The sequence below is a fragment of the Phocoena phocoena genome, chromosome 15, assembly GCF_963924675.1.
Source record: "Phocoena phocoena chromosome 15, mPhoPho1.1, whole genome shotgun sequence".
Taxonomy (NCBI): Eukaryota; Metazoa; Chordata; class Mammalia; order Artiodactyla; family Phocoenidae; genus Phocoena; species Phocoena phocoena.
The window spans coordinates 62,610,939-62,624,411 of NC_089233.1; the positions used below are offsets into that span (position 1 = coordinate 62,610,939).

Genomic DNA, 13,473 nt, shown 5'->3' on the forward strand with positions numbered 1-13,473 from the left:
GAATCAAGTGGGGTGATGGCAACTGGACAGGGCTTTGGAGGCCCAGGGCACCTAGCAGCCCAGAACTGTATCTTCAGGCAACATTTCTCTACTGAGTTCAGTCTCACATACCTAACTGCCTCCTGGTCATTTGTACCTGGATGCACCTCAACCTTCTCACTTGCCTTCACATCAGCATTTCGCTTACTGTCTGTTTCATTGCGTAGCAGTTCCATTCTTCGCCTTTACCTCCACCTCCAGACCCTTAGATGTACCAGCTCATTCTATCTCATCCCCTTTTCTGTGCCACTTGCTTCTGCCTAAATTCAGAGTCTCTTTTTATCAGCCGGATTATTGCCCCAACCTCTCAGTTGGTATCTCTGTCTTCAGTCTTTTCTCCGTGCATAGAACCCTTTAGGGTTTCACATTTGCTTTAGAAGAAGGGCCAAATTCCTTAGCGGGGAATGCAAGACTTTCTAAAAGTTCATTTCCACCTAACCATCTCAACCAAGACACGTTTTCCTGATCCTCCTCTGCCACTTATAGAGCTGTGACCACTTTTCCCCTTGGAACTGTTGTCTCTTATGCTGACATGTATCTTGGCACCTCAGCCGCCTTTATACTTGATCACAGTTGTGAGAATATAGATACATCTTAGTCACTGAGGTCTCCCCAGCCCCTAGCATGAATGGACAAGTGAGGATAAGAATAAAAGTGAATGCTATGTCATAAGTTCAACCCTGTGTATTTTTAGAAAAGTCGTCAGGTTTCACCTCTGTCCCTTCTTAGAAATGATGTGGAGTGGGAGGGGAAAGATTTCTCGGCCAGTTGATTTTACTGTCACTTTCTTCTAGAAGAAGCTGTGAATAAGGTGAAAATTCAGGCCATGTCAGAAGTACAGAAAGCCGTTGCTGAGGCAGAGCAAAAAGCCTTTGAAGTGATTGCTACCGAGAGAGCTCGGATGGAGCAGACAATAGCGGATGTCAAACGGCAGGCCGCAGAGGACGCCTTTCTCGTCATAAACGAGCAAGAAGAGTCGACGGAGGTCAGAGCACTATTGGGCTGCGGGCTGGGGCTGGGGCGGCTGGAGTGACCAAGCCCACTGCTTCCCTCTCAAGTGCTGGGTAGTAAGGGCCAACAGTCCGCTCTTGAGCTAGATGATTATGATTTTTATTCAGTACCAGAGAGGTTTGTTTCTCAATTATTATATTCTTGTATATTGGCTCATTATATTGGTTTAAGTTTTGAAAACTCACCCTAAAGACAGTTTGCGGACTTGCGTGACCACGAGGACCACCACTGCCTGAGTGGGCCTGCTGTGTGCCAGGTACAGAGCGAAGTGTGTATGTGGTCTTTGTGGTCCTCACAGTGATCCTGTGAGGTGTGGGTGTTGTTGGAGTCCAGTTTTACAAATGAGGAGACTGGGGCTCAGGGAATTTGATGTAATAATCCCACATCGTTGAAGCCAGAGTGGAAAGGAGATGCAGGGTCCTGTAGCATCAGATCTGTTTACAGAAAGGATAGTCCTTTCATGGATTGAAGTGACAGATCGGGCAGGCCTGCCTGACTGCCTACGGCCCCAGGATGTGGTGATGCTTCTATACAGGACACTCTTGTACCATAGTTAGGACAGCAAACTGAAAAGAAAAGGCATGTGACAAAAACATCATAACAGTCCTTTCGAATGTAATGAGCTTTTTCTGTAGCTTTCATTTTAGTCACTTTTCAGCTTTAAGACAAACTTTAAGTCCTGAAACAAGCCTGTTTCTGTAAGTAGGTAGAGCCCATCTAGTCTTTGGGATATTCTCTTGAAGTTATAAAGAACTGAGATTTTTTTTGTTGGTTTGTTTTTTTTTTGTTGTTTTTTTTTTGCGGTATGTGGGCCTCTCACTGTTGTGGCCTCTCCTGTTGCGGAGCACAGGCTCCTGACGCGCAGGCTCAGCGGCCATGGCTCACGGGTGCAGCTGCTCCGCGGCATGTGGGATCTTCCCGGACCGGGGCACGAACCCGTGTCCCCTGCATCGGCAGGCGGACTCTCAACCACTGCACCACCAGGGAAGCCCGGTTTGTTTTTTAAATGACAGAAATTTTATTTTCTCATCCTCTTTAAACGATCTTTTTCAGTATTACAGTGTTAAGCATGGCAATGTGAAGATGAAAATGCCTAAATATCATGTTGCCATTCACAGAGGATGTGGGAAAAGTCCTTATTGTAGCACTCGCAACTGAATTGTGAGAAAATATTTCCTTTAACTCTCCCCTTTTCCTTCTCCCCTCCTACTTTTTTCTGTTGTGTATTTAATTCCTTATCTATAGCCATCCGTATCAATACCTATATTTGTCCATATTTATCTACTTTTATATCTATGTTTATCTTTAACTATGTGTTTCTGCGAAGAAAGAATGTAACATTTTGGCTAAGAGTATGAGTTCTGGATCTGGATTGCATGGTTTGAATCCCAGCTCTCCATTTATAGCATTGTGCTTTAAAGGAGCTAGAATTTTAAGCAATGCACAAAGAGGCTTATAGGTGAGGCACACACCAGCATCCATCCCAGCAAACTTCCTTCCAAAACAGGGGCAGGATAGCAGAGCCTAAGCTCTGAGTAATTTTGTGTTGGACCAGGAGAGCTGATTTCCTTCCATTTCATTCAGAAAGTTCTACTTGACATCTAGAGGTATCCCTGGAGTTTTTCATCCATCCTGTGAGAGGTGGTTTGGTATAGCGGAAGGAGCCCAGGAGCCCTAAGTGCTAGTCCCAGTTCCCCTCACACTGGCAGCATACCCTTCAGGAGTCAGTCTCCTTCTCTGTATAGTGGGTGTGTAGCAGCCCCTGTCCTGCTGGTCTTACACTTTTTAGGAAGATATAATTAGATCATGGTTGTGGAAGTGGTTTTGTTGTTTGCTTTTTTTAATCAATTTATTTATTTTATTTATTTATTTTTGGCTGTGTTGGGTCTTCATTGCTGCGTGCGCTTACTCTAGTTGCGGCGAGCAGGGGCTACTCTTTCTGGCAGTGCATGGGCTTCCCATTGCGGTGGCTTCTCTCATTGCGGAGCACGGGCTGTAGGCACGCAGGCTACAGTAGTTGTGGCACGCGGGCTCAGTAGTTGTGGCTCGTGGGCTCCAGAGCACAGGCTTAGTAGTTGTGGTGCACGGGCCTAGTTGCTCTGTGACATGTGGGATCTTCCTGGTCCAGGGATCGAACCTGTGTCCCCTGCACTGGCAGGCGGATTCTCAACCACTGCGCCACCAGGGAAGCCCCTGTGGAAATGTTTTTAAACTGCAATGCACTGTTTAGACAGAAGGGATTTTGTTACGTTGTTTACGACATAGGTGTGTAAGCTGTGGCAGCTCTTGCTCTTGCAGAACAGCTGCCTCCTTTGAGGCCAGACTGAAGCATCTCCCCTGGAATGCCTCAGGTAGAGGGATGAAGTGAGAGGTCCCCTTCTGTCCCCAGCCTGTATTTCCTGGCAAACATAATGGGCTAGCAGTTGACCATAAGATAGGAATCATTTCTCCTTTAGACCAGGTTTGAAATAAGGTCAGGGAGCTCTGGGATGGGTCCCAAGGATTTTGACAAGCCCCGGGTCATTCTGATACAGGTGTTCCCTGGGCCACTTTGAGTAATAACTGGCATAGACTGATGGCCCATGCTTGACAAAGGAAATTCTGGAATCCCATCTCTGACTTCCTTGGCCAGTAACTCAGAAGGTTCATAACCTTACCCATTAATTACAAAGCCCTTTTTGGCCACATGCATTGCTCCAGCTTTGACAAATGCTGATTTGAAGGGTGACTACCATAATAAACCTTTTGTCGTGTTTCTTGGCAAAATGGCTTTTGGTGAAATCAGGGAAAAGCCACAGAGACAGGGAATGTAAAGTGTCCTTTTCACCCTGGCTTCCTGACCCTAACCACATTGTTCCTGCATTTCTATGATCCCACCTCTGTGGGAGGCTGTTAATCTTGTTTTATTGTATCCCATCAATCATGTAATAAATATTTTAAATGTAACAGTGGCCAAGGTGGAAGCACCATTGGTTTAATACTGTGCCCCAGTTTGAGATGTTCTTGCAGGCTTGGACAGAGGGAGTAGAGGCCAATGTTTCCACAGCAGCCCCATGAAGGCAACTGAGTTCTTCCCCACAAGCAATAATGTTCTACCAAAGCATTGTTTGGAGTCAGCCTATCAGGCTCCAAAGTATGAAATTCTCTGGAATGCAATTTGCTTGGGGATCTTTAATGATCCTCAGAATTACTTCTGTCCCGTCTTGGTCCTCCAGTGTTGGTGATGGCAAGGTTGGGGCGGTCCTTAGAGTGTATTTCCTGAGAAGCGTGTTGTGTTAGAAGGGAATCTGCAGTCCTTTCTAAGGCTTTTTGAAACTAAACTTGTACGTTGGGTATACTGGAGGCAGGCGGTCCCGGTTCCAGGCTTTGCATAACCACATGATCATTTTATAACCTCAGACAAGTCCCTGCCTGCTGGCCCTCAGTGTCCCACCTGTACAATGCAAGAGGTGGGCAAGGTGGCCTCAGGTCCTTCTTGGCCCTTATCAGTTGTTTTGCACTTGCGCAAGTGTTCTGATTTCATTGGGAACAGTATCTGTCTTCTCTGAGTGTCAGGCCAGGCCTCGTGATTGGCTTCTGCCATTCTGGAGAACTTGCAGGGGAGAGGGCAGCTGGCTGACTGATCAAGTCCTTCCTGACACCTAAGAAGAAAGCCTTGTTTTCCTGATAGCTTCACCTGACCAATGCCATAAGGCTTTTCTCTTAAGGTCTCTTTCTCATGGAGACCTCAAGTGCAGAACACTCATGTGTCACTAGTGAAGTCCTCACAGGAGCCTACAGGGAGGAGAGTACCAAGGGGCAGGTGCTGGGAGCTTTCCTCTAGGAAAGTAAAAGAATAGTAGGAAAACTCCCTGATGTAGACCTCAGGGCCTTAGGTTCTAAGGTATTGCAGGGGGCTCCTACAAACAGGCCAGAAATATTCCCATGATCCTCAGCCCACCTCTGATGAGATACATCACTGAAAGGAGAATGAGCACAGAGAGAGTAGCACAGCTTCCCACCCTCCTGGTCACTCACCCAGGTCCTCTGGCAGGTGACTTTTTTAAAGATCAGGTGTTGTCAGTGAACACAACAACAAAGGTCATTTCTCCATTGGGAAGGGCAAGGAAGAAAACTGTCTAAGCACCTGTGTGGTCTTGGAATAGATAGCTATGATGGGGGAACCCTGGGACAGAATTTGGTTTGGCTGTTGAGGATTAAAATGTGAGTCAAAACAATGAGTTGATGCCTTTAGCAGGACTTCCAGCTGCCCTACAATGTCTTCACATACCCCTCATCTCACTGTCCCATCAGCCCAGGATAGGTAGTTTTCCTGTTGTACAGATGAAGGAAACTCAGAACGCAGATAACAGTAGAGGCAGGGCAAGCACAGGTGTGCGCGGCTCCAAAGTCCACTCTCTCCCCGTACAGCCCCACCTGCTGTTTTACAGTGCAGGTGACAAGTTATGACAAGCCTGCCCCCCAGGACCCTAGCAGCTAACGGATGCCTGTGTCTTGCAGAACTGCTGGAACTGTGGCCGCAAAGCCAGTGAGACCTGCAGCGGCTGCAATATCGCACGATACTGCGGCTCTTTCTGCCAGCATAAGGATTGGGAGCGCCACCACCGCCTCTGTGGCCAGAACCTGCATGGCCAGAGTCCCCACAGCCAGAGCCGGCCACTGCTTCCTGGAGGGAGGGGCTCCTCAGCCCGGTCTGCCGACTGCAGCGTGCCAAGTCCAGCCCTGGACAAGACCTCGGCAACCACCTCGCGCTCCTCAACACCTGCCTCTGTGACAGCCATTGACACCAGCGGGCTCTGAGCCCCAGACTCGCTTCCCCCTGATGACCTCACAGCACGACAGACTCTGCACAGGAGGTTGGCTGCTTGAACCAGTGCAAGTAGCTGTCGGGTCATCCTCAAGAGAAGTGGAGGCAGGAAGACTTCAAGCCCCGGCAAACACTGCTCCCCAGCCTCTTCACACACTTGCCCCAGTTTCCCGTCTGTGTCCTTGGGGGAAGTCACGTGCGCACAGGCGGCTGGCTGGAGCTGCCTCCTCCATGGCTTCCTGGTTTGTTCCTCTCCCAGCTGAAGCTGGGATGGCCAGCCACTTTTCTGTGTAGCCCGCCAGCTCCCCTCCCTGCCTCGTGAGGCAGCAGACTGTCGAATGAACCCTGCCAGGCTGGAGGCAGCTCACCCATGTGCTGTCCCCTACTCCATCGTCCTCCCATGGCAGAGGCCTGGAGACTGATAGCAAGCCGGGAGGAGGCCTCTCTCCCAAAGGGAGTTCCCCTTCCCCCTAACAGCTCCTTGAGCCCACCCTCAGCAGGTGCCACTGATTGGTCCCGTGGGGACTTGGGCAGGCCAAAAGCAGCACTCAGGACTCCCTCCTCGACCCTGCTGTTCAGACTTAAGATTCTCAGAAACCACAGGAAAGAAGTCACCATTTCAGTAAAAGCACCCATAATAAAAAATAAAACTTCACCAAGCATCACAGATTATTTTGGACAAGATTTTCTAACCTGGCTGGCTGTTTTAGTTTGGGACCCATTTTTTTTTTCTCTTATTTGATTTTGCTTATGCAGAAAACAGTTTTCAGCGCATGGATTGGTCTGAGGGAGAATGAGACTCAATTGTGGATAGTCTGTTCCCTCTGAGCATGTTTGCCAAACTAATATCACATTATTGAATGGATCATCTATTGGAAATGCAGAACCTTTTGTCACCACTTGGCTCTTTGCACAGTTGTCTTGTTCTGTGTCCTTTTATCTCAGACCACGCATGTCCAGATCACTGCGTGGATCTTCTTCCCGTGGTCTCTATTTGGCACCTCTGAAGCCGTAGTTGACCCACAGGATGCGATGTGGTGTGGTTACGACTTGCCTCACCAGTCAAGGCCTGGTCACTTCTGAGCAACCCTTTTGGACCTGAAGGAATTCTTCAAACCTTGTCATTATGTCCTATATCAATTTATTATTGGGCATACAATCTGTTTCCCTTCTCTTGTTTTGTTGGTACCTGCCCTCTTTGAGCTAAGAAAAGTTCTGTGAAATGTGACAACCATTTGAGAGAGCCTGACCGATTCTTCTTCCTGTCTTCAGGGAGTTTTCCAGCTGCTTACCTAGCTCTCCGAACATGACATCACCTATAGTCCCTTTAAAACGTTAGGAACTGCCACACACGTTCTTCCCTGTCATTCAAGTTTTATTGGGAGCCCAAGGACTCTGACCCTCCCCGACTCCACCTCCAAGCCTTCAGCGCCCTCTTGCGGCAAGTCCCGCTGGCCCTGGAAAGCTCAGCTTTAGATGGCCAATTTCTGTGCATTGGCCAGAGTGAATTGAAAGCTCTCCGTAAGGTACCAGCATAGGTAACATTGTCCTTACATATAGGTGTATCTTACTTTAAGAACTTTAAGTCCCTAATTTACCTCAGCCAAGGATTTTCTGTCTTAAAAGAAACTCAGAGCAAGTCACCTTTAGAATACCTGGATTTCCGCTACATAAAGTAAGACATCCCCAGAGAAAGAATAGCAGAATAGTTACTTTACTGTGGAACTCCTTAAGCTGTAGCAGTTGGGGTGTCCTGACTAACAGAGATGAAATCAGAACCCCAGACAGGAGTTGCCTACATTTCCCTGAGACATAGGATGTCCCCTGAGAGGAGGTCACTGAGCCTATAAACCTGTTGCAGCAAGAGGGTGTCTCGTGGTGCCCACTGGGTCTGTCCTCAGCTCCTTTTTTCATTGGCAAGTTGGATGAACACCTAGGCATGTTCTTTAAGTCTTCAGTGGCCACAGGACTAGCCAGGGTAGCTCAGGTTTTTTCGGGTTGGAATAAAGAGCCAAAACCAACCGAATACTGTTCGTCAGGGCTCGATGTCAAGCTCCACAGGTAAGGGTTAGGGTTAGTGTGCAGGTAGGTCCTAGCTGACTTTTGTGGAGTGTGGTTCCAATGACAGCTTAATTTTCAGAATGTTTGTAATGCTATTCTAAACGGCTTTGCTCATGTGCTACCCAGAGGCCAAGCTGAAAACTTAGACAGTGTTCCACACTACAGTTCAGATCTCAGGCCTTTTGCTGTATTAATTTTGGTCAGTTTCACACATAGGTTGCTAGGGCATCTGTCCAAGACTTCCTATTTAAATGTAAACAACCCCTTTCTCCACCTCCCACTCTTCTGAAATTCTCCAGCTCTCTGGTTAGGAGGAGAAGGGACCCTGTCTTGGGATGGAGTGAGGGGACTGGAGGGCAGGGGTGAGTCCGGGTTCCCACTTGGTTTCCATGTCTGCTGATAACCACTCCAGCTGCCAGGTTGAGGGTGCAGATTCAGGCTTCCCCCTTTCATTTAATTAGATTTAAAATAATAGACCGCTTAGAGGATCAACCTTTATAGTTTGAGGGGACAAAAAAAGACATAGTGGTGGTACTGAAGGTATTGTCAGGGTAGTCATAGGCTCTTCAATATTATCCTAGAAGCCAAAAGCAGATGTGACACGTGATGGGACATCATTATCCTCTCCCCGGTGAGGAGAGGTTGCAGGAGCCAGAGAAGACCAGAAGTGGCCAACATGGGAGCTGTCTTTAAATGTTCTGAGGGAAGCTTGAGGGCTGGATCCTCAGAATTTCAATCATCCTTTGGGGCCACACTGCCTGCACCAGGCCTGACTCCATCCAGTGGTGAAAACAGACTCAGGTTAGTTCTACCTGCTCAGGAATAGGCAGCCCTCCTCCTGAGCTGTGAGCACTCCACTTGGGAGCATCCTTGCAGCCCCCGGGATGGGGCTCAAGCAGATCTGCTCAGACACAGTCATGCGACCCTGAGGTCACAGCAAGTGCATCTTCTCTTAGACAGTACTGAGTCATGTATGTCTCTCAGTGGATCTAAGACTGGAAACAAGACCCATCTCCCCAGCATGGGTCCATGCCTGGCATCGGCTGCAGCGGACCCTCTGCAGTGTGGATGACCTCTGTACATCTGGGCCAGTTGGTCCACCAGGAGCTCCTCGCTTCTTGGTGTCAACATGAGCATCCTCAGCTTCTAGACAGAAAATCTACACTTTACTTTGTACAGCCTTGTCCCAAAGTCAAATTGATCCCCAGTGCTGTCACCTGCTTGCAAAGGGTAGACTTTGTTATGGGTAGTTCCAGAAGAAATCTCAGCAAGTGGGCTTGAAGTTTCAACAATACAATTGGAATTGTGTGGTCGTGAGTTCTGCGGGATGAAAGCATAAATAATGACCAGGTGGCTGTTTGTCTTGGAAATTGTAGATGGGATTATGGATTGAGTAAATCATTTAAAATAGAACTCATCTTGGAGGCTTTCTTCAGCACTGGTTTCCAGGCTCCCAGGTCAATAGACCAAGCCAAGTTTCTTAGATTTTTTTTTTTTTTTTTAAAGCTATTTACAGAGAACTAGGTGGTGGCAGGTTTGAACCAAACGTAAGAAAAGCTAGAGAGACCAGGACTGTTCCAGCATGGGCCAGCCGGCCAGCTGTCAGGAAGGAGTCCTGCCTGGGGTGGAGTGGGGTGTTGTACAGGGTGAGCTGTTGAATAGGGCCCTTCCAACTCTGTAGTTATTGTGAAACCAAAATGTTGACTACCTGCCTCTTTGCCCACGTGCGTTGACATGCTCAATTCCAAAGATGATGGTGCAGGTGACCTTTTCCATCATGAGCCGGGAGAAGGCTGAGGCCTGAGGGCGGACCTTGCATCCACCCTTTGCCTCCACAGCCCCAGAGATGGAGCTTCCCCTGCTACCCCATCTGGTTAGACTCACAGCTGCCCAGTGTGCACTCATTGATCCTTATACCAAATAGGACATGCGCAGCTGGCAGCTGGCAGGGACAGCACCGTCCCGGCATTGGAGTTGGCAAGAGAGAAGCAGCAATAAGCATTAGGCGAATGGCTGAAAGTGCCGTTTGGCTAAGAGGCTTTCGAAGTTCCTGACGAGGCTACAAAAGCTCCGTCCATAAAAGAAAGCCAATAATGTAAATAAATCAAAAACTAAGCTTCCAAGCGTGGTTTTTTAAGGGGGATGATGAATGTGAAACCACCCACGGGATGCGGTAGATTCGGTTTTTCTGTGCTTTGTCATTCTACTCTGATAGGAACTTTTGTTACTTAACTCTGTGCATAACTTATTTAATGTACTGTACAAATGAACCAAAACTGTTAAATATGTATTTAGTTTGTTCTACTTAAAGTAGTCAATAAAAAGGCTATATTCCTTTTCTGACTCAAGCTGGAATGGCACTAGGAGGGAAGGTGGTGCGTGTAGTTCTGTAAGACATCCTGCCGGCAGGCTTCTGCGTCCCCTCTGCCTTGTTCCTCCATCTTCAGAGATGGGGTGGGGCTCCACTGGTTCTTGCTATGGCTTGAGAGCACCCAGCGGAATGAACGCAGGAGGTACTGCTAAGAAGGCGGTTCCAGCTTCTGGACCTCTGGGAAGCCAAGTGCCAACAACAGCTACAGATAACTCCCAACTCCTTGTTAGCTCTTCACCATTAAGTGATCTTTTAATGAGGAAAATACAACCACAGAAAGTTTGAAAAATAGAGTAGTGGATCTGTAGGTACTTTTTTCTAATAACTCTTATGTTATTTCCTTAAACGTTTTTAACATACCTGGACTTGGGAATATTCATTCATTTCCTTTTTATACTGAGGCTAAATCATAAGCTCACTGTTGCCTTCTCATTTATTTGCTTAATGGTTGTGTGATTTAATCAAGGCCATAATTTTCTGTTGTTTTGCTGTGCCATGCAGCTTGTGGGATCTTAGTTCCCCAACCAGGGATTGAACCCGGGGCCTCAGCAGTGAAATCCCAGAGTCCTAACCACTGGACGGCCAGGGAATTCCCTCAAGGCCATAATTTAACTCTTCACCTCCTGTTGGGCAGTTGGATGGCTTTCAAATTTTCCCTAACATACTGAAGTGAACATCTTCCTTAGCATGATTTATTTCTTTGGGATAATTTTCCAAAGTGGGATTTCTAGAACTGAACATTTCTTGGGTCCTTGAAACCTGTGTTCAAACTGCTTTCCTTGAAAGCCCACCAGCTTGCTGTTCCTCCGACAGGACCTAAGTAGTACTTGCATGGCTCTGAGGTGGTCTGACCAGCTGTGACATAACACAGGTTGCTGCAGGCACACCTGTGTGTACCTGTACATATGAAGTCTTGGGTTATCAGTCCAGTTTCCTAACCAGTGACCTGAGGCCTCACTTCCCAAGGACCTGGCCCCAGCCTCACTCCTGTCACCCGAATGCCCACCTCTGGCCTCAGCCCTAGAACTACTTCTGAGCAGCCTTGCGCCAGAGGCTTGCTGGCACCATCTGCTTCACAGGCCCCCAAAATGCAAAGGGAAGGGTTGGTTACTAGATCTTAGGGTAGGGAGGAGGATGACCTTGGCCTTGGCCCTAGAAGGCAAGGTGTGGGTTTAGCTGTTTCGTGCAGATGGTGCCAACTGCCAGTTTTTCTCAACAGCTGCCCGGCGCTGCAGTCCACCACTCAGCAATTACAGGATCTCAAGCCTCGTGACTGTCAGTCTAGCACAAAAGCATATTTGGTAGACAAGTCAACAATCCACAGTCTGCCTTAGCCCTGGAAAAATGATCCCAGGGACTTGGGATAATATAATAAAATACCATGTTAAATTTGCTATATAAATAGGCTGAAAATTTTGCCATTATCATAAAACACCTGGATGCCAGATAAATTCTAATGAATTGACTTTTTGCTGAGGTCACAGATGAGAAAGTTTAGGAAATCCCCAAGGGACAAAAAAAGAGTAAGCCGAAACCACAAAGGTAGTTGGGTACAGTAGAGGAAAACTGCTGTTTGGGGGCAAAAGAAATTCCAAGAAGTCAAGAGTTGGAGAGATTAACTGCCTCTAGGGGGACTGTGGCACTAAGCTTTGAGCCTGTACAAAATAGAGCAACAAAACGGGGACCTCTCCATAAAACCAGGGCACTGGCTTTGGCCTCAGTGAAAAGGCAAGCAGGGAAAATTGACCTGTCTGCAAAGGGAACTGAGCAGAGAACATCTCTCTGGCCCTGCTGGAAGAAAGAGAAAACCTGACCAGAGACTACTTTATGTCTGCTGTCTCCTGGAGCTGAGGTTCAGATTCTCATTACTCCAGAGGTCAAAGAATCCCTGGACTGAGAAATTAAGATGATTCCAGGCTTGTATCTCCTGGTATCTGGGAGAAGCAAAAATGCAAATCCTCCAGAGAAAAATATTATAATCATATTATTACATATCAACCAAGTATAAATTGTCCAAGGTAGTTACTAAAGTTCATGTCCAAGCAAATGAGCCACTATGAGCAACAGTCAGCAGGAACAAAATATTAACTCAGCTCTCATCAACTCAGGTTTGACCCACAGCCGCTCAGGAGAAGAGGCTGCCCCAGCAGTGCCCAGGCTCTCCCGGCAGGTGCGATGCTTCAGTAGATCTGTGCTCAGGCCATTCATCAAGCCTGTGAGGCCACCATCAAACCTGTGTTCAGATATATGGTATCAAAGGTCACTATGCCACAGCTCTTTATTCTGCTGCATCTAAACAGAATAAACTGGAGCAAGTAGCAAAAGAATTGTTGAGAATTTGTAGCACAAATCTTGAAGGAACCTGAAATGGCTGCTTCCATTATGAATCCCTATGTAAAGTGTTACATTGAGGTGAAAAGCCTAAATGACATGACAGCAAAAGAGAGGTTTTCTCAGGACTTCCCTGGCGGTTCAGTGGTTAGAACTCCACGCTTACACTGCCAAGGAACTGAGTTCGATCCCTGGTCATGGCACAGCCAAAAAAAAAGGTTTTCTCCCCTCACATCCGGTTGGATCAATTTGCTTGCTGAAAATGGTCGCTTGAACAATACCCCTGGAGCCATAGTTCTGACTTTTCTACTATGATGAGTGTCCAGAGTGGAGAAATACCTTGCAGTTACCACTGTACCTCCTTTAGATGAAGCCACTCTTGCTGAATTAAAAACGGCCCTGAAGAGCTTTCTAAGTAAAGGCCAAGTGTTGAAACTGGAAGTTAAGATTGAGCCATCAATCACGGGTGGAATGATTGTCCGTACTGGAGAGAAATATGTCTTCAAAAACCAAGATTCAGAAGCTGAGCAAAGCAATGAAGATTTTCTAAGTGTTGATTTTGTCAGTGAAAATTCTTAAACTTGGAGCAATAATAAAATGCTTCCCGAACAGGAAAAAAAAATTGATTTAGATCCCTGGGACTTCAATACTGTTATCAGACACAGAATATAAAATAACTATGAAACCTCTAAAAGTGCTGGAAAAAAATTAGCAAAGAGTAAGAGACTAAGGCAGATTTGAAGATAGAATTCTGGAAATTACTATCATTGAAATAAATAGTGCACTACTGAATGGCAGATTAGATGAATCAACATGAGTGAAGCATTACTGTATGAGAAGGAGATGGAAAAAA

At 47.0% G+C, this 13,473-nt stretch overlaps 1 protein-coding gene and 1 pseudogene across 1 annotated transcript in view; both read left to right on the forward strand.

Annotated features, from left to right (window-relative positions):
- Window positions 1-5,850, forward strand: part of CBFA2T2 (CBFA2/RUNX1 partner transcriptional co-repressor 2) — a 44,282-nt gene extending 38,432 nt beyond the window's left edge. Inside the window, exons 9-10 of the mRNA XM_065892902.1 lie at window positions 834-1,024; window positions 5,551-5,850. Of these exons, the coding sequence (XP_065748974.1) occupies window positions 834-1,024; window positions 5,551-5,850 (491 nt within the window). The remainder of the gene's footprint in view (window positions 1-833; window positions 1,025-5,550) is intronic.
- Window positions 5,851-12,345: 6,495 nt separating this feature from the next.
- Window positions 12,346-13,170, forward strand: LOC136135405 (ATP synthase subunit O, mitochondrial pseudogene; annotated as a pseudogene).
- Window positions 13,171-13,473: the final 303 nt, after the last annotated feature.